This window comes from Eucyclogobius newberryi, unplaced genomic scaffold (assembly GCF_026437365.1).
Source record: "Eucyclogobius newberryi isolate DKJ021-1_F unplaced genomic scaffold, fEucNew1.0.hap1 SCAF_19, whole genome shotgun sequence".
Taxonomy (NCBI): Eukaryota; Metazoa; Chordata; class Actinopteri; order Gobiiformes; family Gobiidae; genus Eucyclogobius; species Eucyclogobius newberryi.
The window spans coordinates 14,977,550-15,005,031 of record NW_027315823.1 but is presented as its reverse complement, the minus strand read 5'-3'; the positions used below and the strand labels follow the sequence as shown (position 1 = coordinate 15,005,031).

Sequence of the window (27,482 nt, the reverse complement as noted above, 5' to 3'; positions counted from 1 at the left end):
GTATGGATTTCTATCTTGGTATTAACAATTTTGACAACTAATTTGTTCCTGGCAGAGCTCCCGAAATCATCCTAGGTCTGCCTTTTAACGAGGCCATCGATGTCTGGTCTTTGGGCTACATGTTGGTCACCATGTTGACCTCCTTCGACATGTTTCCCAGCCGAACTGAATTTGAGACTGTAAGTCCATTATTGCTCTAAAACATCTATACATTCTAAAATATCTACAAATCTGTTTTTTAGTTGAAGACTATAATCAAATTATTTGGTCAACCTTCCATCGCCATTCTTGATGTGGCCCTTAAAACCAATATGTTTTTTAAATGTGCTTCACACGGTTGGAAGTTAATGGTAAATTGCATTTGATTTTTTTCTATCATCTGTTGTTTTTCAGCTGGCCATGATAATACACCTATATTCTGTTTGTTTTAGTCTGCAAAGCAGTTTGAAGAGTCTAATGGCCTTCCTCCGGGTACTATCCAAAAGCACACTACAGAGTACACTGAATCTGTGGACACACTAATTGAGGTGTGTCTTATAGTCAACATTTTCAGCTAGGGCTGGGCGATAATAACGAAAATTTGTATCTTCACATCATTTTCCCGATGGCAATATTCAGACAATATGACAATCCATCAGAAACGTGCGAAAATGTGACTGTCAATGTCTTCGTCAAATACAAAAAGTGAATGGACCGTATATTTACCAACAAATTGGACACAAAAAACAATTGCGATATTGTAAATGTTTCAAATATCTTTCACCTCTATATTCAGCATTAGATAAATGTTTCTGTATAGAACACACTGCTGTGTTTATAGTATGATGGTTATTTTGGTCTATTTCTCTACTTTCTCTACTTTTCCAGTCTCTACTAATCATTTCTAAGGATTGCCAGACACACAAGCTGGTGGAATGCGTTCACCTGGTCAAGGAAATGCTCAACATAAATGAGACTCAGAGGATCACTCCATTTCAGATCCTTCAACATCCGTTTGTTATGTAAGTAGGACATCCCAACACAGTCACAACACTTACATGCATGACAGGAAAAACCATGTACTGTTCTGCTCCGATTTGATCAGGATTTATGAACTGGATTTCAGTGCAGAACGTTGATTAAGGAAACACCGACCGTTCTCGGTGCATATGGTATATACCAGGGGTCGGCAACCTGCGGCTCCGGAGACACATGCAGCTCTTTAGCGCACTCCTAGTGGCTTTTTAAAAAAAGTATGAAAATAGAAATAGTGGGGGGGATATATTTGTTGTTTTAATTTGGTTTCTGTAGGAGGACAAACAGATCTCAAACATTCTTAACTTTTTCCAATACGGTAAAACTGTTTATAATAAATGTTGAATTTCAACATTTCTGTCAACGGAGATTTGCGTCATAGCCTGCGACACACGTGGCGCTGTGCACATGGGCACGTTGCTGTTGTAAACAAACGGGACAAAAGATATCTGATGAAAACGGGAATGTCTACAGAGCCGCGGCGCGCGGCCGAAACTGCTAGGCTATTTCGTGCCGCGGCTCCTGAAACTGCTGGGCTATTTGACCACGCCGGGTTAGGGTTAGGGTTAGCCATGAGGCTTAATGGCCGTGCTGTGGCTCCTGAAACTGCTGGGCTATTTGACTGCGCCGTGGCCACGGCCGATGAAAACAGAGGATTCAAGGAAGAACTTATCAAAGCATTTGTTTCATTGTCAAAGTAGAAGGATTGCTTGCATGTTTGCTTTGTAATGAGAAGTTGTCAAATAACAAACAAACAAAAATAAGAGTAATTTGGAAAGTTGTAGAAACAGGTTCAGTTGTAGTCATCTGGACTCTATCAGGCTAGCCTCTAGAAAACAAAGAGGTGAAGTTTCTGTTGAAAAAAACAACTTTTTTCTTTTTCTTCAGGGCCCCCTCCCTGGTGGGCAGGGGTTACCACAAAATAGGATAAATATCTGAGTTCCCAGGCCTGAATTTGCAGATTGACAATGACTCTTGGATGAGAGTCGAAACGTTCAGTTTTTTTCTACAACTGAGTCCAGATGACTACAACTGAAGCTTTTTCTACAATGGAACACTCCTGGACGAATGAGGGATTACACATACAAGTAATTTGGAAAGACATTTCCAGGGAGGGCATGCAAAATTTGATGCCGACCACCCAGTTGGAAGTGAGAGAAAAATTGCGATTTCAGCACTTCTGGAGAAATTAGGAGCGCAAAGATAGATTTAATAAGTGGATTGCATCTCCAAACTCCACTACTGCTGCTAGTTTTGTTGCAATCCAGTAGATAATACAGTGTGGAAAACCATTCACAGATGTGTGAGTACATGAAGGATTCTCCGCAAAGACACAAGGAAAGGGACATTAAAATGGCAGGCATTATCACCAATCGGCAAATCAAGGACGTTAATTCAGCTCCAGCATACTTAAGTGCCTGTGATGAGTCGTGTGACGTGGTCGATATCGAACAGACAGCGCTGTTATGCAGGTATGTGAATTTTGACTGCAAGAAGAAATGATCAAATATATAATTGCAGGCGGTGTTCAATTCCACTGTTGCCCAGATATTGGGGGAAAGAAGAGAATTGTATTGTTATTGAGGTTTGAAGAGGACTGCGTTTTTGTTTTTTCGAATCCTCAAAAATCTGAGTTCTTGATTGTATTTCTATATTTTCATTTATGCAACAAAATATGATACATTAACATTGTAATGGAAGTTAACCTTAAAGCGCCAAATATTGTACAGCAGAGTAGTCACGTGGTGCGTCACTCCCTCCAGGGAGCGCTACAGGGAAAATAAACATTTAATCAGGAATGCTCATTATGTATTTGTAGCCTAGTCATTTTATACACTTACAGCCTGTGTTCCCTCCATACAAGGCTTTTATAAGGCTATGCATTTTTTGCGGCTCCAGACAGATTTGTTTTCTTGCTCCGATATGGCTCTTTGAACATTTTGGGTTGCCAACCCCTGGTATCTACAGTGCATTTTGGTAAAGGTTCCATGTGAAAATAAGACCTCAGTATGTTGTCTGCGTCTAAATACAACATTATTGAATAGTTACTCAAAAAAATGTCCTATCCATCTTTACTGTTACACACTTTGCAACTTTACTTTGCAATTATGTACAAGACACTCTTCTGAACTTCACCTGGACTTGATTCATGAGATATTCATGCATTTCAGTTATCCAGACAAAAAAACAACAATGTCTGAAAAAACTACATTGAATATTGCCAAGATCAAGGAATCCATCCCTAAAAATTACCAGTTCCTCAAACTTCTGGGCAGCGGAGGATTTGGCAAAGTCATCCAGTGTCGCACCAAAGACACTCGGCGTGAGGTGGCTGTTAAAATGCCATTATTTAAACAGGACACAATGAACGAGGTAAGCTCCAATCGTTGTTATACTTGGTTCAAGTAAATGAGTATGTTAAATTATTTTTCCCCTGTGTTCAGATTGGTCTGCTGCGTCGGCTGATGAAAGAAGGGATGGACCAGCGAAACATCGTTAAGTTCTACGAGGCGTTTGATACTCATATGGGCAAAGCGATGGTCTTAGAAATGCTGGACATGAGTTTATTGGGTTACTACAAGCTATTTAAACCGCTGCCCCTCTCAGATATCCGCTGCATAATTAAACAGGTATATATTAGGTAAAGTGACTCAATATTTAGGACTGCAGTTGGTCAAAGTACAGATACCATGTTGTTTAAGGCTAGACACTTAAACTAAAACTGCTCTTTTGATGAAATAATTCACCTGGAAGCAAAAACATAGTCCAGTTTGGGTCTAGAGGCATTTTTACATTTCATGTATTTCATGCAAGATTTATATTGGACAATACAACTTCAAAATAAAATTTTCCTTAAATTAACAAGATTCTGAATCATTTTTGGGGGATAATGCTAAAGTAATTTATCATCTCTATTTTATTCAGCAATAATTTATATCGCATATCAAAATGTGTTATTGAGACAGGCCTAGCTGTAGGCCTTACAGAAAGCCTGAATATTGTAATGGAAAATAACAGTACTTTTACACAGATAATCAACCTATTTATTTTATATTTAAGATGAGGCCACAGTTATTTTATTACTTGGTTAACGGATCCGCCGCGCTTAGATTATTGATTTCTACAATATAAATGATATAAATTATAATACTTTTTTTTATAAAGTACCGCTGACAAGGCAAAATAGCATTACATTAAATATAAAAAGCGGTATTAAGTCAAAAGATAAGAGCACGTGAAGCAATTTTTCCTGCGGGAGTCTGTGACGGACCCTGCACACGGCCCCGGGAGAGCATGCACGCCCGTTTCCCTGTGTGCTAGGCGCCGCGCCAATGCCTTTATATCGCAAATACACATTTTAAACCTGTTTAACACATTTTCTCCAGCGCGTTTTGCCGTGACTAAGGGTGCACACTTAGACAATGCAAAACACGCTAAATCTACTGTTACACACACCTGCGCGCCGCGTCCCCCCCTCCTCCCCCCGCCTCCTCCCGTGGTCCGTTTTGTGTAAACCCGGAAGAAAAAATCTATTGAAATTGAAATTATATCTATATTTCGCCCGCCTGTTCAATATATTTCATTTAAAAATCCGTAAACCAAGTAATAAAATAACCGGCCTGAATAGGTTAAGATCAGAAATGTTTTTTTTTTTTTTTACATTTTGTAATGTATCATTTGTGCAGGTTGCCACCGCTTTGGAGGTGCTGAAAGACTGGTCCATAATCCACGCGGACATAAAATTGGAAAATGTGATGGTTGTGAACAACATTCAAAGGCCAGTGCAGGTCAAACTCATTGATTTCGGTTTGGCCATGCACGCCTCTAAGGCCAGAAGAGGCATGAAGATCCAAAACACATGCTACAGGTGAACTGTGCCACTCCTGCTCGTCTCATCAAACACTCTTTTATCTGTCAGCCCATGTCATGCCTTTCTTTCTCCTACAGACCTCCTGAAATCATTCTGGGTTTGCCTTTCAACGAGTCCGTGGATGTGTGGTGTCTGGGAACCATGGTGGCCATCTTGCTGTTTGATGGCAACCTGTTCCCCAACAGCACTGAATTTGAGACGGTAAGTCATTGGCCAAATGTAGACCTGCAAATGCTATTAAGCCTTGCCTAACACAAATGGGCATTTTTTCCCCCATAAAGCTGAAAGTAATGCTGAAACTCTTTGGCAAACCACCGGATTACCTCCTAAGTCAAGGAATGACTACGCACCAATACTTCAACTATGATAGCAGCCATTGGAACTTAATGGTAAATAGAATCACATTGTCTAGTATCACAAAAATGATACAAGAGATCATTTTTGATTTCCAAATATTTTTAGACTGACTCGCATGTCATGGCATGGTACGACTGCAAGATTGGCACCGACTTAACAGAAAGCTACAATTCCCTCCAAGAACTGTTTGAGGTATATGTTACTGTTCAACCTCAAAACAATTTAAACCGACTCCTGAGCAAATACTTGTTGTACAGGTTGCATTTCAAAAGTCGAGCGAGAAGGACATTATGGAAGCAGCCTCAGACCTGCTCAGAAAGATGCTAGAAATGGAAACTGCTAATAGGATTACTCCGTCACAAATCCTCCAACACCGATTCATCCATTCTGAAAGGTGTGTTTGATCACATGTCACGACTCTTTAACATAAATGTTCTCTTATTGCAACTTGACCCATTTAAAAGCCAGTAATGAACAATGATGAATTATTTTTTTCTGTCAATAGTGAGCAGTGTCCAGCAGTAAACACTACAACACAGCAAAGCCTGGACCAGGATGAAAAAAACAGGTAAAGATTTCAAAGTAAACAAAGGTTCAAGATCAATCTCAGACTAGAAGCCGTGCAATAGCAAAAAGCAATCACGAGTGACAGTGTAATGCATGGCCAGACCATTGCATGATGAAAACACTACATACGATGCAAATACAACTAGTTCTAGAACTAACTACTACTACTATTCCGCTACTCTAAAAGATAGGATAAATTGCAACTTTGATGACAAATTCCGAAAAAGCTACAAGACCAAGGAATACCAAAACCAACAGTAGGAATCACACAAAGAACCTTGAATGATGAAAATAGGACAAGAAATGCAACCCGTGAAACGTGTTTCCATAATAAAAAATAATAATAATCAGAAATAATAAATAATAATAACCCTGTCCGAAGTCACTGGGATATGATCCAGTCACCTGCGACCTTGAATGGGAACAAGCTGTAGAAAATGAATGAATGAATGAGTGACAAATAGTGACTGCGTAATGCATTATACAGTCACTCAATTACATTAGTGTCTGTCTTTGTCCTTAGTGAGTGCATCAACAAGCCTTTGACCTATATGGGGATAAATAAAATCCTACCTGAAGGATACCAAATCACCAAAATGCTGGAAGATGGAAAGTTTGGCCAAATGGTCAAATGTTGTCAACCGCAGAGCAAGAAGATTGTTACAATCAAGTTGCCTAATTCCAACAACAGGACTCAGCAGGAGGTAAGTATGAACACTGATAGTGTTAGAATCATTGTGAGAAGAAACATTAACATTTTACCATCATACACAATTACTGACACCAAACAACAACTCATTCTTTTAATTCTTTTCTATTAACTGCATTTCCACAACCTGCCAGTGTCAAATTTTTAACCCTTATTTCACGTTAACGATCACACGCTCATATTTAGCCGCACAAATTCATGAATTGACATCAGCGTCACACTAAAGTCTGTCTACACCGCTGCATTGGAGAGACACAAAGCCAAAATAATACCAAGGTTTGTACTTTCATCGTTGTGGAAGTTCTTCACTGCTGTACTTTTGCATAATAAAACCTTTAGTCTTTAGCTTGGCAGTAAAAGATATCAATAGCATTCTTAAGGCCAATGCCCAACAGGACACCGTGCCGCATGGAAACTTCTATTATTTTCTGAGTGTACAACGAACTCGTTGAATTGGTCTGAAAAAAGGATTTTACATTTGGGTTCACTTTTTCAGAGTACAAATTGAGTACAAATTACTTTTTTGTACCTAAAACTCTCAAGATTATATTATTTGATTATACTGTAACTTGAATAACCACAGAAAGTGATAACCATCTCATTATCACATCACTAGCTAACACCCACTGACTGTTTTATGTTCCATTTAGATTTGGTTGCTTCAAAAATTTGTGGATCAAGACATGAACCACCAAAATATTGTCACATTTCTTGACATCTTGGATACCAGTCGTGGGCAGGTCATGGTGTTGGAGAGGCTCAACATGAACTTATCTGAATACTATGACACCCACTACCCTCTCCACCTAAGAAACATCCAGGCCATTGTCCAACAAGTAACATGTTCAAATAAATGTAAGGAACAAACATGGAAATGTCTTTTTAATCCAATGTTACAACTATTGCAGACGGCCACCGCCTTACAGGCCCTGGAGTCCATGGGGTTAATCCATACTGGTGTCATGATGGAAAACATCTGGCTTTGCAGTCAGAAAGATCAGCCTCTCCAGATCAAACTGGCGGAATTTGGCGCAGTTATTTGGAGGAAGAAGGCAAAACCGGGCATGACGGTACAACTTGTCAAGTACAGGTAGGTAGTTAAAGTAGGAACAAACATTTATATATACATATGTATGTCTATGTATAAAATATGCATTTTTTTTTTTTTAATATCACCATGTTATTTCTTCAGTATTGATAATTATAGCAGGATAGAAATACTGAATTGTACAAACAATTTTGACAACTGTGATTTGTTCCTGGCAGAGCTCCCGAAATCATCCTAGGTCTGCCTTTTAACGAGGCCATCGATGTCTGGTCTTTGGGCTACATGTTGGTCACCATGTTGATCGCCTACGACATGTTTCCCAGCCGAACTGAATTTGAGACTGTAAGTCCATTATTGCTCTAAAACATTTATACATTCTAAAATATCTACAAATCTGTTTTTTAGTTGAAGACTATGATCAAATTATTTGGTCAACCTTCCGTCGCCGCTCTTGATTTGGCCCTTAAAACCAAACAGTTTTTTAAATGTGCTTCACATGGTTGGAAATTCATGGTAAATTACATTTGTTTGTTTTTTTCTTTCATCTGTTGTTTTTCAGCTGGATATGATAATACACCTATATTCTGTTTGTTTTAGTCAAAAAAGCAGTTTGAAGAGTCTAATGGCCTTCTTCCGGGTACTATCCAAATGCACAGTGCAGATTACACTGAATCTGTGGACACACTAATTGAGGTATGTTTTAATTTTCAGCTTGGGCTGGGCAACATTGACAAAACAGTGCACAGATAACATGAATCTCAAAGAAAAGAGATGCTCTGTACCAGATTTAGATAATAGCTCATTTTTCCACCTGTGTTACACCAGCGTTAAGGTAGCAAAATAGTACCCTGGAACCGCCCCCTGGAAAATGCTCCCATTAACGCCAACTCCGGGGGCAAAATACGGCCCTGAATGTCTCTATCTTTCACCTCTATATTCAGCATTAGATAAATGTTTCTGTATAGAACACACTGCTGTGTATATTGTATTAGGATTCTTTTGATATAATTCTCTACTTTATCTACTTTTCCAGTCTCTACTAAACATTTCTAAGGATTACCAGACACACAAGCTGGTGGAATGCGTTCACCTGGTCAAGGAAATGCTCAACATAAATGAGACTCAGAGGATCACTCCATTTCAGATCCTACAACATCCGTTTGTTATGTAAGTAGGACATCCCAACACAGTCACAACACTTACATGCATGACAGGAAAAACCATGTACTGTTCTGCTCCGTTTTGAACAGGATTTATGAAGTGCATTTCTGCGCAGAACGTTAGGGAAACACTGGACATACTCAGTGTATATACAGCGCACGTTGGGTCAGGTTCCATGCAAGAATGATTTTAATCTGCAACCTATTCTTTCTTTAATACTGCACTACAAGAACTGTTTCCATGTATTCATACATTTTCTACCGCTTGTTCCCTGTCGGGGTCGCGGGTGACTGGAGCCTATCCCAGTGACTTTGGGCCTTAGGCGGGGTACACCCTGGACAGTGGCCAACTCGTCGCAGGGCCAACACAGAGACATAGACATTACAGACAACCACTCACTCTCACATTCATTCACTAGGGCCAATTTAGAGTTGCCAATTTTGCCTAACACATGCATGTCTTTGGACTGTAGATGAGCAAAATGTGAAAATAAAACCTCAGTATGTAATTTGCATCCCTACTAGTAACATTATTTAAATCATATGATAATAGCTGCGCAAGGCAAATCATTTAGAAGGGATCCTGACTGAAATTTTAGTTTTAGCGTTAATGCTGCAGTACTAGACGCCCCTGAACACCTTTTAGCGGTATGTTCACAGCCGTTTTGACCTGCATGGGACATGAGTGGGCTGACTGGTTTTCTGGAGAGACGAGACAATCAAAGAAAGAGCATATTCAGTGTTACCTGTGCATGTTAAGGTTGTGAATGTAGAAAAATAAAGTTGTAATTCTTTGTTTGTGTTGTGTTTAACAGTGCGGGAAATGAGAGAATCAGTGCCAAAACAGGAGATTGATTTGGTCTAGCGGACCCCTTTAAGATCATCTACTGTCATCTTAGTGGAACCAACGGTACCAGCGGGTGCAGAGCGAGAACCCCGGTTCAAAAGTGGCATCATTACTGTTAGTATATATGTAAATATCTCATGTTACAATGTGGGCAACTTTTTTTTGTAAATTTTGTGTGGGCAGCTTTTATTCAGGAGCGCTGTATAGCGCTGTAAATATGATAGCTAAACTACAGCCAGTACTGGCACATTTACAGAAATGTTGATTTATGTGCATTGCCAGTCGTCTTTCCTACACCAGTTGGAGTTTTTTGGTTTCACTTACCGTGTCCTGTGTCCAGGGGCCAGTTTTTGTTTTTTCTTGCATGCCTGTCTGACTACCTTCTGACTACCTGCTACCTACCTGCTCTGGACACTGTCAGCCTAATAATCCACCTCCGGAACCCAGCCGGAACCTGTCAATCTACCCGGATATGTTTGAAAAATAAATATTCCAACTATTTAAGTGTTTGTACTGTTTTTTGGTGATTAGTAAAACTGTGACATAAAGTGCTGTTTATAGGTTTTATTTGGCTATTGTAGACATAATTTGTTTTGAATTGCCAAAATGATTCAAAATTGGTCATTGCTTGTTCAAGTTTAGAATGTAAATACTCGTCATAAGTTGCATTTTTAAATCTTAATCTTCACCTTGGAGAATTGCATTTAAATAAAGAAAGCTGCCGGATGTAAACATATACATTTCTCCATCCATCCATCCATCCATTTTCTACCGCTTGTTCCCTTTCGGGGTCGCGGGTGACTGGAGCCTATCCCAGTGACTTCGGGCCTTAGGCGGGGTACACCCTGGACAGTGGCCAACTTGTCGCAGGGCATATATGTGTATATATATATATATATATATATGTGTGTATGTGTATATATATATATATATATATATGTATATATATGTATATATATGTATATATATATATATATATATATATATATATATATATATATATATGTATATATATGTATATATATGTATATATATATATATATATATATATATATATATGTATATATATGTATATATATGTATATATATATATATATATGTGTATATATATATATGTGTATATATATATATATATATATATATATATATATATATATATATATATATATATATATATATATATATATATATATATATATATATATATATATATATATATATATATAAACTTGTGTGAACGTGATAATTATCTCGTGGGAACGTGATAATTTAAAAAAAAAAACTTTTTTTCTGTGAAAAAAAAAAGTTTTTTTTTTTAAATCACGTGATCATTTATGCATGGCAGGTGACCTCTTGGTGGCGCTCTTTAATAGTACATATAGGAAGTGTGTGAAAAAGCATAAAATATACCAGAATGCAGGACACAATGGACCATGACTCCAAAATCAAACATTATTTTATGCTGGGGATGAGCTACGACGATACATTGGCCACACTTGCTTTGGATGGTAATATTTTGAGCAAAATACATTTGATGACAAACGCATGGACTCTACCGTCGTCAGTATGCTAACTTCGAGCTTGTTGTTAGCTTTATACTAACTCCTAGATCCACACATCCATCTATACATCAATTGATGCAAATCCCATAAGGCTTCAGCTTGTCATAAGAATCAGCATGCCATATAAAGTTTGGCCCTCGTGAAAAATAGCGTTGCCGTATGAGACGTCTTCTCTGACGAGCCTGGACGTTGACAGGATCTAGGAGCGAAAGCAGTAACCTCACGTCTTCGTTCCTGACGCGGATACCATGCTCCAAACACTTAGCATACATCCACCGATAACCATTGAGTCTCCCCGGCCCTTCCAATTGATTAAGTATGAAGCTAACAACAAGCTCGAAGTTAGCATACCGACGACGGTAGAGTCCATGCGTTTGTAATATTCTCATCAAATGTCTTTTGCTCAAAATATTACCATCCAAAGCAAGTGTGGCCAATATATCGTCGTTACGACAGAGTATAAGGGCCAACCAAGAAGAAAAAAAATGCGCTGCACTACGAGAACAAATTTATGAGAAAAAAGACGTTAATTAATGAGAAAAAAGTCGAAGTCAGAAAAAAGTCGTAAATTAACGACATTAAACTCATTAAATAACGAGAAAAAGTCATTAAATAACGAGAAAAAAAGTCATTAATTAACGAGAAAAAAGTCATAGTTCAGGCGCCGATTCAAAGTGACGTGAGCAGTTCACTTTCAGCCCCATGTCAGGACGCACAAGAATGGGCTTGGATGAGTTGACAGTTTAGAACTACATAAAAGCCTAAAATAGATGTTAAAGTGTTTCCTGGTCTTTAAAACGATGTCTTACGTGTGTGTTGATTACAAGACAAGACACTGCGTTTAGCAGCACCTTTCCTGTGTCGCATCATTCACAGACAGTTGGATAAACGCTTTACTTTCTCCATGATGTACCCATAATGCACCGTGAGCTCAAACAGCAGCCGTGCTCCGCGCCACAGCCGCCCGCAGACAGGAGGAGCAGCCTCGGTGTTATATTCACACGTTCTCTGCTCCTCTAAGTAGATTGTCTACGTGGGCACTTTGCGCACAGTCAATATTCTCATATGCTCATTGTGTGCAATTAAGTTTTATGCTCGGATTCTAACCTTTTGTGATCCCTTGGACAAACTCAGTAAAACACACAGAACACAAACATCCGTCTGCGCTTCCACTCAGCTTCTCCTGACGCCCGGATCGTGTTTGGCACAGCCAAAAAGCGATATGTTTTACGCACATGCATCATCCATACGTCATCCATACATCATCCACACATCATCACACATACAATATTGATGAGCGCAGCTCCAACACACGCAAGCATCAACACCGGAGTACGTCATTTTACAGGTCCGCGACCTGACATGAGGACACTGCACCGGGTACATTATTGTTTGTAATGTCTAAAAGACCCGCATTATAAAGATCGACATCTATTGTGGGCATTTGTATTCACTTTTAATCAAGCGCCATGCGTCCTGGTGGTGGTGTGTTTGTGTGTTATGAAGACTCTAGACAGATGCATTTGACTCAGTGCAGATCAGCTTCATAGCTTTAAACATACAAAACACAGCGCTGTTACTGGACTGTACCATTATGCAACACTGAGCACGTAACATGGTGCTGAAAGTGAACCGCGTATCTGCCTTTATTGTCTTTAAATTATGAGATTTTTCTCGTTAATTAACGAGAAAAAAAGTCATTAATTAATGACTTTATTCTCATAGTGCCCCGCATTTTTTTTTTTTTTGGTTGGCCCTTATACTCCATCGTAGGCCAATATATCATTGTAGCTCATCCCCAGCATAAAATAATGTTTGATTTTGGAGTCACGGTCCATTGTGTCCTGCATTCTGGTATCTTTTATGCTTTTTCACACACTTCCTGTATATACTATTAAAGAGCGCCACCAAGAGGTCACCTGCCATACATAAATGATCACGTGATTTATGTATGGCATGCTGACAGGTAAGGTCATGCTAATTTTCACAGAAAAGTTTTTGTTTTTTTTTGGGACCAAAAAAAAAGTTGTTGTTGGGACCAAAAAAAAGTTTGTTTTTTTTTGACCCAAAAAGTTTAAAAACATTTTTTTTCAAAATTATCACGTTCCCACGAGATAATTATCTCGTGATAATTTAAAATAATAATAATAAAAAATAATAATAATAATAATTCCGTGTAAATATTATATTTCGCTGATGTCACTTGCGGGGCTCCGTATAATCCTCCCTCTGGTTGTATTAATTAACATGGGGCTCCCGACCTCAGTGAGTAGCTCTAATTTTGACCATGTGAAAAAATATTTAAAGATGGCCCAGTAGCAAAACCTCAAAAATGTATTAGCATAGGGCCAAAAAAAGTCGCAGTAAAAATATGATGCTCACTCAAAAAATACATGTGGCTTTAATTATCATATAATTATTATAACTTGTATTTGTTGTTAGTTTGCTGCAGTAGCTTTTATGGAAATGAACATTTTCATTTAGTGCTTGTAAAGTGAATCTTACTTTAGTTTTAGCTTTGGCCCGCTTCTCTTCCATTTTCTCTCTCAGCTTTTCCACCTCTTCCTTTGAGCTGTTGATAACCACAACGTCATCACTTTTGAAGGGGTCGCCACACTGCAACACAAAACAACAAAGAATGTGAACGCATGTAAAACAATGTTACTAGAAATGTGTGTAGGAGGAATCATTCAGTGTGTTTACATTATTACAAAACATTCTTAGAACATTCGGTTTTGACGTCTTGACGAAACTCTGTCCTTGCCCAAGTATACATGCAGACAAGAAAGTCGAATTCCTGACAAGAACGTGTCCTAACACTAAGTGGCGATATACGTCGTTTCAGCGGTTGACCTTTTGCGTCACATATAAACAACTGTCATGCGCATTTTCGAACAACAGCAAGATGGATAGTAGTACAGCTTTGTTCATCTCGTATGTAATGTCTGCGTTAGTTATTGTGCAATAACTGACCCGGAATTCCCGTTCTTGTTGGATGTGGGTTCGGAGCACAGACTGGTGGGAGAGGGTCGTGATGAAGGAGTTTTCCGACACTGAATGGAAAGAGAATTTCCGAACGACGCGCAGATCATTTGATAAACTTGGACTGATTCGAGGTGTTTTGAGCCCCCAGGAAGCGACTGTGCGAGCACCAATTCTACTCGAGATGAGAACCGCCATTGTGCTCTATAAACTGGCCAGTTGTGCAGAGAATCGTGTCTGGTGGTGGTCAGGAAACAAGATGTGTTCTAACAGAGTATATGGGGGCAAACGTTCCTCTGCGTAGGGCATTGTTTTAAGATAAGATATTCCTTTATTGTCCACACATGGGGAAATTTCATTGTTGCAACGCAGATAGATACAGAGGAAAAGGACAGATAACTTATAGTAAGTTTAAAAAACACTTTTAATAGAACTCTTATAAACAAAACTCTTATAAACAAAAAATCCTATAGACAAAACCTCTCATTTCCTAATAAAGAATGGAGGGGAAAAATAAAGATACAATTTTTTAAAAAAAAGGCTGATTTTGAGGGCAGCTTTGTCTATTTTGTACAGTTGTGAGTAATTTACTGTAATAAAAACAACAAAACCAATAATTGCTTTGGTGTGTTTTATACATAAAAATATATTAAAAACAATTTTAGAAAATACAAACTTAGAAAATGTAAACATGCACAGTGCAATTGCAGTTCAAACAAGAAAATAGAAATATAAAAACAAATATAAGTAAATAGAAATATAAAAACAAATATAAGTAAATAGAAATATAAAAACAATGTAGAAAATACAAAATGTAAACAAATTGCATAAGAACTATATTACAATGATCTGCTCAGATTCCAGCACACAAGTGTTCACATGTGGTGATAAGAAGTGGGAAAGTTGTCTTGTCCTTGGTACCCGAACACATTTTGTTCCGGGGTCATACGTCAGTGTGGGCCGTGGAGCATGCGCACAAGCCTAGTCTAGTTTCAGCGTGATTAAGGCCTATATATGGCACGAGGAAACCGAACACAACCACATAATCTGGGTGTCTCAGAGATTTGTAACGCCGATTTCTATCAGAGTAAGATGTTTACATGCACACGAAGATGTCTAATTGTATCGGATTAAAGCAACAATTTGTTTTTTTCGTTTGCATGTAAACCTTCTGACTCGCGGGTGACTGGAGCCTATACCAGTGACTTTGGGCTTAGGCGGGGTACACCCTGGACAGTGGCCAACTCGTCGCAGGGCCGTGTAGGAGGAATGTTTATGTGAAATTAATCAGATTACAGACAGACAGAACTAATGCGAATATTAAAGGAATTATGGAGGATCTTTTGGCGTAAAATCTGAGTCTCATTTCCTCGTGACGTGGACAGTCGATTAGTCCTTCCACACATCAATCATCCCTTTCATCCTACTACACAGCTGCAGCCTCGTTCTGGCTCGTCCCCAACCTAACAGTACGTTTCCCTGGCTGCGCATGCGTGGTTAATATGCCGGTGTGTGTTTAGTGAGATCCTTCAGTGTACAGGCTGAAGGACGGCAGAGGAAGACTGTGTTCGAGCTGGCTCAAATGAGACGGAAATCTGCGGAGACGAGAGATGCGATCTGTTCGCAAATAAACAAACGCACGTGTAGCAGCGAGGCTGTTGCATGCTTCTGTACAGAGTGTGTGCGCGCATAAGCATTTTTCCACAGTCAAACAGTCGCTTGAGTTCTCAAATCGGCAAAAAATCGATTAGTTTGACACGCCAGGGGTGTCAAACTAATTTTGGGTCGCGGGCCGAACATAATGTAAAAAATAAAACAATAAAAATATAAGAAATGAATAGCTTTATGTAAGCTAGTAATAATTATATGTGGACACTGTTGCTCAAATCTGCAGCAGGTGAAAGCCAGTCAGTATTTATGCATCAGATGCAGGAACAGAAACATGGACATTTGATATGATTTCTGATATGAAAAGTTATCTTAGTGACAAATTGTCAAACTCACAGCAGTTTCATTCGGTCATGTTCATACTTTATAACACTCTGACCTGTGTTTTTACCTGTGGCTCCTGATCTGTCCAGGTTTGCACTGGTTTGGATGTTTTCCTCAGAGAGGATCATCACAGAAGTTTGTTTTCTTGTTGTTCTTTTAGTAAAAGCTCTAACATCCACAAAACCCTCTCCTTTCTTTCTTCCATGTGTTTCCCAAAACCACATCTGTTTCCCTGCTCAGACCTCTGATCAAGTCTAGTTTAGTGCATCAGCATTTCATAGCCCTCGGCACTTGTCCGAGCACACAGGTCAGCACTAAGCAGCGTGGGGGTTCTGCAAAGGATTGTGGGACTCGTAGTTCTAGCAAAAAAATGCTACATATATATCGGAAATCAATAAATATATATTAGAAATGTTTTGGGAACCGGATAAAAACATCTGGATGGCATCACGGTCCATTCGGACCAGAAACTCCCACCCTTTCTGATTCTGATTCTGAAGAAGAAGAATCTCGCTACAAAAATTATATTATAATGTGTTAATATCACATACAAGTCACTCCGATAAGTGGCACCCCGGCCAAACTATGAAAAAAGAAAATACGGTATTACTTGATATTTGCTAATGGAAATGACTAGACATGAAATTCAAAGGACGTTCCCAAGTATTTTCATATGCAATACAAACAAAGCCATGCTTTCCATGTCAAAGCGCAGGTATACCCATTTTCCTGCTCTTTAGTTTTTTAGATTTGGAGCCCACATTGCATTCTTTATTATAATTAGGACATTATATTTATTATTTACATGACATTACAGGACTTGGAGGAGGCTGCGAAATAGACAGGGGCCCGGGGCCTGCAAGCAGTTGAATCTCCGGCGGACCCGCGGTTTGAAATAGGAGGGGGCCCGCCGTAAAAAAAAAAAAAACACCGATGAGCGCTGCGTGCTGCATTGGTGTTGCGTTCACGTGTCCTCGGAAATGCCCGTCTAATTTTCGGGGGAATGTATATATGTTAGTAGTTTATTTTTTAGGACGTGATTTCATATATTCCACAAGATCTCCTTGTGTCAAATGCTGTAAACAGCATTTATTTTGTATCGAAGAAACATTATTATATTGAATTAAACAGTTTTAAAGATCATGATCTCTGGTTTATATAATTCAGTATTTGTGCTCTTCCTTCAAATCAAATAACATATAAAAGTACTTTAAGTTGTTTTACATGCTAATAACCAGGTTTAAAACAACACATTTATCTTGTTCTTATGACGCCACGATGCCGCGCGCGCTTGTGGGCCCCTGAAATTGCTTGGGGGCCCCTAACTTTGAAAATCTATTTCTCAGCCTGTGGAGCATTGTTATTAAGATAAATGAACAGTTGTAAAAGCTGCATTAACCGGTGTTCAAACCGCGGAAGGATATGTAGGTCATTGAGTCATCTGACCTAGTTCTCACAAACCCTTTGGCACATTTCTAATTTTCACATGCATACATTTTGAGCACCACCTTGAATTTCAAAATGCATTTTGGCAATGACGGGCCTTTTTCATTGTACATACTTCATGTCAGGAAAAGTAAAATATTATCTTATGACTTATGAGTCGGCCATTGTGGGCGGAACACAATTTTTTCAACCTTTGATTTCCAGTCAAAAGGCTAGAAGATTTGTCCAAATGAACTACACCCACGAGCGATTAGAGGTCATTATTATTTCTAATTTTCACATGCATACATTTTCAGGCATTTGTATAGCTTTTAAAACCGCTTTTCTCTGACATAAAGCGAGGGGGGCCACCAATGCTCCGCCAATCCGCTTTCAGCAGTTGACTTTCTATTGGGTTTGCAATCAATAAATTACTCTATTAAAAATAAACAGGTTTTATTTAATTTTTTTATGCAGTAATGTCTGACTGACGACTCATTTGAAAACTGTTATGTAGTTTTGTTCTGCAGCAAAAGACAATAAACCACTAGATCCACATCAAGAGCTGACAACCAAAAACTGTCCGTTTTACACACGTTTATGGGTTTACCGCAGTTTTAGCTACTGTTGGCTCTTAATTAAAAAAGAGGACGTCAAACCTATGACTACTTATCTGTACCTTATTCCGGAAGCCCGTCTGGGCACCGCTATTCCACGTAATCCTTCCGGTTGTATTAGCTAAAGGTTGAATGGACGAGTCTCATTTCCTCGTGGCGTGGACTGCCGATTAGTCCTGTCACGTATCAATCATAAAACGCACCTACCGCTCACCTACAGCCGCGTGTGGCTCGTCCCCACGTTTCCACGTGTCTAAGCGCATTGATCTATCATAATATAGTTCCCTCAGTGTACGGGACAAAATGAAGACTGAGAAAGACTGTTCGAGCTGACTCAGAAGAAGACGGAAATCTACGGGAGACGAGAGTTGTGATGTGATCCGTTGCGCTAATAAACAAACGCACGTGTGTGTTGTATCAGTCCGCACGGGGGAGTGCGCACTTCCGCCTGCGTTCTCAAATCGCAGAAAAATCGTCCATTGCGCCTTTAACATAGGGCTGCTGACCTCGAAAATAAGTTCTACGCAGACTAAAAAGCCGTGTTTCGGAAATCGGTGCATTGTTGACTTGATGACTTATAGTATATTTTAGTGGTGAGACTTTTCCCTCGTTCTTCATTTAAACCAACAGAGTTCCCGCTGGATCGTAAGTGTGATTACAATGGAAGCGGCGATACGGAATAAGATCAGTAAAAGGGCCATAAACATATGCGTTAGGAAAGCAAACCTGCACGCTGTATGCATCAGTGTTTGCATACACACATGTACCATCTTAATAGGTAATTATCAAATTTAGTGATTTGGAATTGTTATAAGATATTCCTTTATTGTCCCACATGGGGAAATTTCATTGATGCAACGCCGGTAGATACAGAGGTAGATACAGAAGAAAAGAACAGATCACTTAATAATAATAATAACTTTTATTTATATAGCGCTTTTCAGTGACCCAAAGACGCTGAACATAATAAAAAAGGGGGGGGGGTATTTACAGACAGGGGGGGACAACACGTACAATACACATTAATATACAGATAAAATGAACAAGACAGAAGAAGTAGAGAGAAAAAGATGGGGATGTAACAGGGGGTAGAAGAGTAGGCAATGGGGTAGAGGAGGCTAGGGGTAGGGGAGGTCATAGGCTTGGGTGAAGAGGTATGTTTTTAGGCAGGATTTGAATGTTGTGAGTGAGGGAGAGTGGCGGACAGGTTGGGGGAGGGAGTTCCAGAGTCGGGGTGCTGTTCGGGAGAATGCTCTGTCGCCAAAAGTTTTGAGTCGGGATGTTGGTGCAGTCAGGGTGAGAGAGGAGGAGGATCGGAGAGCTCGGGAGGGGCGGTGGGGGATGAGGAGGTCAGACAGGTAGGGGGGGGGCAAGGTGGTGAAGAGCTTTGAAGGTGAGGAGGAGTATTTTAAAGTTTATGCGCTGCTTAATGGGGAGCCAGTGGAGAGAGCGGAGAACGGGAGTGATGTGATCACGGGACCGGGTGTGGGTGAGGAGGCGGGCAGCGGAGTTTTGGACCATTTGGAGTCTATGGAGGGAATGGGAGGAGATGCCAGTGAGGAGGGAGTTGCAGTAGTCGAGGCGGGAGGAGATGAAGGCATGGATGAGGGATTCAGCAGCGGGGAGGGTGAGGCAGTGTCGGATTTTGGCGATGCGGCGGAGGTGGAAGTATGAGGTCTTGACGATGTGGTTGACATGGGGAGTGAAGGAGAGGGTGGGGTCCATGACGACACCGAGATTGCGTACCAGGGTAGAGGGGGTGATGGTCGAGGTGTCGATGCTGAGTGAAAAGGGACCAGTTTTATTGAGAGTGGATTTGGTGCCAATGAGGAGGAGCTCTGTTTTGTCACTGTTCAGTTTGAGGAAGTTGAGCGTGAGCCATGATTTTATTGTAGAGATGCAGATTTTCGATGTGGCTGAGGGGAGGGTTTTGGGTGGATTTGGTGGTGAGGTATATCTGGGTGTCGTCAGCGTAGCAGTGAAAGTCCAGGTTGAGTTGGCGGAGGATGTGACCAAGGGGGAAGATGTAGCAGATGAAGAGGAGGGGGCCGAGGACTGAGCCCTGGGGGACCCTGCGTTACTGGGGAGAGGGTGGATGAGTGACAGGAGAGGGAAATGAACTCTTGCCTGTTGGTGAGGTAGGATGTGAGCCAGTCAAGTGCAGAGCCCTCAACACCCAGTTGGCGCAGCCTTTGTAGGAGGATGGAATGGTTTATAGTGTCAAAGGCTGCGCTGAGGTCTAGTAGTAACAGGATGTTGAGGGCCCCGGAGTCTGCAGAGGTGAGGAGATCGTTGAGTACTTTGACCAGGGCTGTTTCAGTGCTGTGAAGTGGGTGGAAGCCAGATTGGAGGGGTTCATAGAGGTTGTTTGACTGGAGGTGGGTGTGAAGTTGGGCGGCGACGATGCGTTCCAGCGTTTTTGAGAGGAACGGCAGGTTGGAGATGGGGCGGTAGTTGGAGAGGTTGGCGGAGTCTAGGGTGGGTTTTTTGAGGATGGGTGTGATGGAGGCCAGTTTGTAGATGGAAGGAACATGGCCGAGGGATAAAGACAGGTTGAAGAGGGTGGTGAGATGGGGGATGAGAGCAGGGAGGCAGGCCTTGGTTAGAGTCGTTGGGAGGGGGTCGAGAGAGCAGGTGGTGGTTTTGGAAGCGGTGATGAGGTCTATGATATGAGAGGAGTTAACAGAGGAGAAGGTGGTGAGGGGAGGGAAGGGTGGGTGGTCAGGGAGAGGGGGGGGGCAGGGGTGGGGGTGGTGATGGAGTTAATGGAGACGGCAGTCATGGAGCTGTTGATTTTAGAAATTTTGTCATTGAAGGCAAGGAGGAAAGAGTTGCAGAGGTCAGGGGAGGAGGGTGGAGTGATGTCCGGTGGCTGGAGCAGCTTGTTGACGGTGGAGAACAGGGTGCGAGGGCTCCGGTGGGAGCTGTTGATGAGGGTGGAGAGGTGGGCAGATTTGGCGGCTTGGAGAGCGTCACGGTAGGAGGAGATGTGTAATTTGAAAGCTTCGGCGTGGACGGTGAGGCGGGTTCTTTTGAGGAGTCGTTCGAGTTGGCGGCCAGTCTGCTTCATGGTGCGGAGTTCAGGGGTGTACCAGGGGGCGGGGTTGATGTATGAGACGGAGGAGGTTTTCCAGGGGGCTAGGGAGTCAAGGGAGTCGGAGAGGGTGGTGTTGAGCATGACAGCATAGTCGTCGGGGGAAGAGGGGGGGAGTCAGGGGGGAAAGCAGAGGATATGAGCTGGGAGAGCGTGAGGGGGTTGACTGACTTGATATTGCGGTAGGTGATGGTGCGTTTTTTGGGGTTGTGGGGCGAGGGTAGGGGGGCGGAGAAAAGGATGCAGAGATGATCAGAGAGTGGGAGGGGGTGGGGCTTAGATATGGGTAGGAGAGAGGAACAGACTAAGTCCAGAGTGTGGCCTTTGGTATGGGTGGGGAAGTCAATATGTTGGGTGAGATGGAAGCAGTCCAGGAGAGAGAGGAAGTCGGATGTCAGTGGGGCGTTGGGGCAGTCAATGTGGATGTTGAAGTCACCAGTGAGTAGGAGGCGGGCAGAGAGAGAGGATGCGATGGTGAGGAGTTCAGACAATTCAGTGAGGAAAGAGGGGTGGGGCTTTGGGGGACGATAGATCAGGATAGCGGTGATAGAGTTGGGGAGGGAGAAGGCGAGGTATTCAAATGATGAGATGGATGGAAGGTTGAGGTTCAGTTCAGTGATGGATGTAGATTTTTTATGAATAACAGCAAGACCTCCCCCACGCCCGGAGAGGCGGGGTTTGGCAGTGTAAGTGTAGTTGAAGGGAGTGGCTTGGTTGAGAGCATAGAAGTCCAGGGGCTGTTGCCATGTTTCACAGAGGAGAAGCAGGTCAATGTTATTGTCCAGTAGCAGTTCAGATATAACAGGTGATTTGTTGGAGAGGGAGCGGCAGTTCAGCAGTGCAAGGGAGATGGATGGGGGCGCGGAGATGGATGGGGGCGCAGGGGTGGGGGGGCGGAGGTTGCTGAGGTTGGCAGTGCGGCAGGTGGGGGTGACGGGGGGGCGAAAACTAGTCCAGAGTGAGGGGATAGGTGAGCCGTCGTTGGAGTGTTGGTTATGGGAGAGACCAGAGCCCCTGTGGATGTAGCGGGGCCGGCGAAGGATCCCAGCTGAGCTAGCGGCAGAGGCAGCAGCAGCTGGGAGACGGTAGTTATGGTTGAGGAGGTGAAGGTCAGCAGCGGTGTAGGTGAGTAGGCGAGAAGTTGGTGGAGCGGTGGCCTGGAGGCGCGGGAGTGATAGTCCGAGGAGGAGATGGAACGTAGCAGCAGATGAGAGTAATACAGTTAGTATGTTGGCGGTGGCTAGAGGCTGGTTAACTAGAAGCTGGTGGGCAGAGAGTTGTGAAAAAGCAGCAGTGGACCGGGTGTTGAAGCTGGTGGAGTGAGTGGCGTTGGTTGCCCCAGACCTTGTCTGCACGGCAGGGAGGCCCCGCGATACCATGACGGACCTCCGCAGGTGTTAAGCCAGCTGTTAGCTGGCGGCTAGGGCAGTAGATAATCCAGGAGTGAGGGAGGAGATGAGCGATGGACGGTGCAGTAATGTCCGATGAAGTTAAGGAACAGGGATGTAGACAGAAGACAACACAGAGACGCAGGAACAAAACAAAACAATGGAAACGACTAACAAAACAAAGACGTTGGGACAGAAGCGGCAGTCCACATACCAGACGCCGACGTTGCTCTAGCCCAATCAAGACGCATTTGAGTCCAGTTTTGTGACCAGATCGCCCCCGTCTGTGGAGCGGGGGAAAGCAGAGAAACGGGGCTGTACCTTGGTTGTATGGGGCTGCTTTTCTCCGGGTGGAGCCGGTGCCCCGCTCTCCGTGTCTGCTCCTGTGGCGGGCTGGGGCCACACCTTCGCCCAGGTACAGACCTCCGGGGCGGCGGGTGCGGGAGCGCGGAACCGGTGTTCGGGCGTGGAAACGCCGGTGCAGCGGAGGAGAAGCGGAGCCGCGTGCGGCTCGTGGCGGTGCGTGCCGCTCGTGGTGGAGCCGGTGATCGGACACGGAAACGCCGGTGCAGCGGAGGAGAAGCGGTGCCGCTCGCTCGTGGTGCGTGCGGCTCGTGGTGGTGCGTGCCGCTCGTGGTGGAGCCGGTGATCGGACACGGAAACGCCGGTGCAGCGGAGGAGAAGCGGTGCCGCTCGCTCGTGGTGCGTGCGGCTCGTGGTGGTGCGTGCCGCTGGTGGTGGAGCCGGTGATCGGACACGGAAACGCCGGTGCAGCGGAGGAGAAGCGGTGCCACTTATAGGAAGTTTGAAAAACACTCTCAGTAGAACAGGGGTGTCCAAACTTTTTTCACTGAGGGCCACATTTTGAAACTTATTTGGAGCAAAGGGCAAAAAAACAACCCGACAATGTCAAATTTGAAAAGTGATTCATTTGAAGTTTTACATCTGACATAGTTTTGATGCCTCCACACCTTTCATAAGACTTGGAACATTATTATTAGGTTAGTATAACATCAAAATGCTTGATCTTTTCTAATTTTACAGTAAAAGTACTTCTATTTGTTGTTTGGGTCAACTTAGCAGGAATCAGGAGGGCCAACAAAAATTGATCTGAGGGCCGCATTTGGCCCCCGGGCCGTAGTTTGGACATGCCTGCAGTAGAAGATCTCTTATAAACAAAAACTCCTATAGACAAAACCTCCCATTTCCCAACAAGGGATGGAGGGGAAAAATAATAATGATAAAAATGAATAAATAAATACCATTGCATGTGATCACAACAGTAATTGCACATGAATATGTGTCATCTTTTTAACAGTTAACATTATAACTATAAAAACGGGGCACCAGAGAATGAACTCAAAAGGCTAAATATACATTCCAAAATCACGGCTTGTTAGTCTGAAGGAAGAGTACCGGTTTAGGGACCGTACAGTATTTCATAAAATCACAGGAACCAGAAATGAAGCCTGCATAAATTCAGCCTGGAAGACCTAATCTACATCCACTGCTACACCAGGGCACACCTGCGATCCAGCCTCAATCAATGCACCAAAGTTACTCCTCCCGGCGGCACAGCGCATCCCCTTTGCTCCCAATCAGCACATTGGCCCCATTTACACCCTCATGCAGCTGGCTCGGCCGCTTCAGAGTGTACTGCGATCGTGAGTACACTGCGACTCATATCACGTCAGATCCTGAACCAGATGATCCACCAGCCATGCGCCCCGTGGTAAAGAACCAAGGAAATCATCGGTTCCTCCTGCTACATGCCGCCGCCGCCACCACCGCTGTTCCCCCTCCGCATCTGAACGGGACATGGGGGCTGGTCCCAGGCCCGCTGCTAGCCAATTGGGGGCCTTAAGCAGAACGCCCAGTGATGCTCCCAGTCGAAATTAAGTATTTTTAAAATGTTTTTATCTTGAATATTGCATAAATCACAATCTTTAGAAAGATCTAAGGGTCCTCAACCAAGTAATTTTCAACAAACTCATTTCATTTTTCATTCATTATGAGGGCACCTCTCAGTCCCTAAACATCCTTGCTCCGTCCCTGCACCAGAGTCACCCAACGCCTGCTCTTCTTCAAACAGATCGAGGCCAGCTCAACGCATCGTACATCTGGTGCCATTCACCCTCTTTCATGGTTTCTAATTCAAGATCGGGCCAATCTTCCATCCAAAGACAATTTGCTCCTTTGTTCTCCTAGAATAGGGTTATATATTTAAAAAAACATTTTTAAAAAAGTACTGTATTTTTGGACTTCAAGCCGCTAATCTCTACTTGCTAAGGCGTATATCACAACGCTTTCAAGATAGTTCCCATTTATCCTTTTCAACGGAACTGACTCCCATCTAAACCGGAGTCAGTTTTTATTTTTTGTTGCGTCTCACGTTCGGCTGCAGGAGCAGCACCTGTTTGTTTAAAATGGTTTTCGAGGCACTGTGGTGGATTTCGTCAAACAATGTCTGCTTCTCCTCTGTGTTCCACCTGCTGGACAATTTTTCTCCTAGACCTTCCCTGTTGGTGGGTCCCTGCCACAGCTCAAGCAGATTTTCTTCGTCCAAGCATTTCGTTGTCCAATGCAAAGACCATCGGCCCCGCAACATCTCAGAGCTTTGGGCATATGTTTAGATTCCGTGGCCATTGTTGCGTCTCTCCCCTCAGACTAGCCTGCCTGCATTTGCGTCATAGCGCAGTCGTTCTTCTCTGCTACAGTCATTCCTATGCGATGCAATCGGGTCAAACTACGGCCCTCCTCATTCCCCGTTGTTCCTAACTTCAGAAGGCCAGCCCATGACGGTACCCTGGTTTCAGAAACACCTGCGGGAAAAACTGATCCTGATCCTTTACTCCGGGCACTCGTTCAGAATAGGGTGATGGTCCTCTTCTACCTATGCCTGTATGTTTGTCCCGACCTACCCTCAATCTTGGCCCAGCTGTCCCGCTCCCGTCTGTGACCCATGTCTCAGTCAACCCCTGCTGTCCCGCTCCCGTCTGTGACCCATGTCTCACAGTCAACCCCTGCTGTCCCGCTCCCGTCTGTGACCCATGTCTAACAGTCAACCCCTGCTGTCCCGCTCCCGTCTATGACCCATGTCTCAGTCAACCCCTGCTGTCTCGCTCCCATCTGGGACCCGTGTCTCTCACAGTCAACCCCTGCTTTCCCGCTCCCGTCTGTGACCCATGTCTCACAGTCAACCTCTGCTGTCCAGCTCCCGTCCGTGAGCCATGCTTCAGTCAACCCCTCTTGTCCTGCTCTCGTCCGTGAGCCACGCCTCACAGTCAACCCCTGTTGTCCCGCTCCCGTCCTTGAGCCACGCCTCACAGTCAACCCCAGCATTTGTACTGTGAGCTGCTCTCTGTAGAGCTGAGTTGTAACTTACCCTGGGTTTTATTTCTAATAAAAGAATTTATAATAATTTTCTTCTGCATCGTTAGAAAGCCATAACTGTAAACATTCACTCAGTTGTCAGGAGAAGGAACTAATGTAAAACATCCGAGCACCGGCTACAGTACACCTGTACAAGCAAAGCCATCTGAAATGCAAATATGTAACCTGTGGGATTGTCAGTAAAAGCTGTGAGAGTCCATATGCTTCAGCCAAAACTACTGGAATCATTGAGGAGGCCTGTGCGAAGATATGTGCCTAATTCAGTGAGTAACATCAACTTTATTAATAAAAAACAAATTGTATATTTTAAGGAAGAGACCAGAAAATTGTATTAGGACTGCAACTAAAGATTATTTTAGTAGTCAATTAGTCGACGAGTCAAAAGATTATTTATATTGCAAAATTTACTTTTTTAATACATTTTTAATAAAATAAAGGTTGTAATATAGTGACGGAAGGTTTCTATATAGAGATATAGTTCCAAAAAAAGACTATAATCTGTAAAATCAGTAAGAGACTTTTTAGACATTTTGATTTAATAATGCTTCTGTATTTGTTATAAAAAGTTGTTTTTGTATGCATTTTCGTATTGTAATCGTATTGTTCAGAAAACAGTTATCATTTATTATTTATTTATTATTTTATTATTATTTATTTACTTGTTTCACAGTTTTTCGAGTATGTATGAATTATTAATTCATATTTTTGTAGAATAGTCACAATTTTGCTGCCCCAACTTATGTGATTATATTGGTCTCCCTGAAAATAATAACTGTTGTAACATAGATCATTAACAATATTTTATTTAATAGATAGTTCCCATTTGTTCTACTGTTACTTGCCCAGCAAATGCTTATAATGCATCAATTCTACTTAATCTAAAACTTATAATTACAGCTTGCCAAGGATGTATAGAACCAGCACAAAAACATCAGCAGTCTATTAAAATGATGCGCGTTTGTGGTTATGTAACAATGACTTTCAAAATATTTACATAAATACTCAACCAAGAGATGTAAATTATGAATAAAAATGGAACAAAACAAACACAGGGCATGGCAAAATTTTAGCAATTGCTCATTATTCAAAAGTTTCTATGAGCGTAATGAATTGAAATATTGCAGAACACTCTATGCAGTCAACTTGGAAAAAAAATTAGGGTTGATGAAAATTAGCGAATGGGTGATGCGTTGGAGGAGGAGGGGAACGGAAAGAAAAACCTTAGAGAATCGTTAGCGGTTAGAGTGGTCAGGTGCAGGTGTTTGCCGGTAACCAGTAGCAGCCGGCCTCTACCTCCCTTCGGGGAAAGGTGGGAGTGACTAAATCAGAGTCAGTACAGACAGATAGAACTCTAATCTTTAAATGCGGCATTGAGCGTGTAGTAGACAGAAACCTTTGTTTCAAATGAAGAGTCTGCTCGGTGCTGCCATTGTTTTGGTGGGCAATGATGACGCAA

General features: G+C 42.4%; 1 protein-coding gene and 2 long non-coding RNA genes across 3 annotated transcripts in view; 2 read left to right on the top strand and 1 right to left on the bottom strand.

Moving 5' to 3' along the window:
* Positions 1-27,482, bottom strand: part of rtf2 (replication termination factor 2) — a 52,548-nt gene that overhangs the window by 13,008 nt on the left and 12,058 nt on the right. The window contains exon 6 of the mRNA XM_072451823.1: positions 13,641-13,751. Within this exon, the coding sequence (XP_072307924.1) occupies positions 13,641-13,751 (111 nt within the window). The remainder of the gene's footprint in view (positions 1-13,640; positions 13,752-27,482) is intronic.
* On the top strand, positions 66-518 carry LOC140365416 (uncharacterized). The gene is made up of 3 exons (XR_011927823.1): positions 66-179; positions 243-350; positions 432-518. It is a non-coding gene; the product is annotated as an uncharacterized lncRNA (long non-coding RNA).
* On the top strand, positions 8,156-9,637 carry LOC140365417 (uncharacterized). The gene is made up of 3 exons (XR_011927824.1): positions 8,156-8,259; positions 8,600-8,733; positions 9,542-9,637. It is a non-coding gene; the product is annotated as an uncharacterized lncRNA (long non-coding RNA).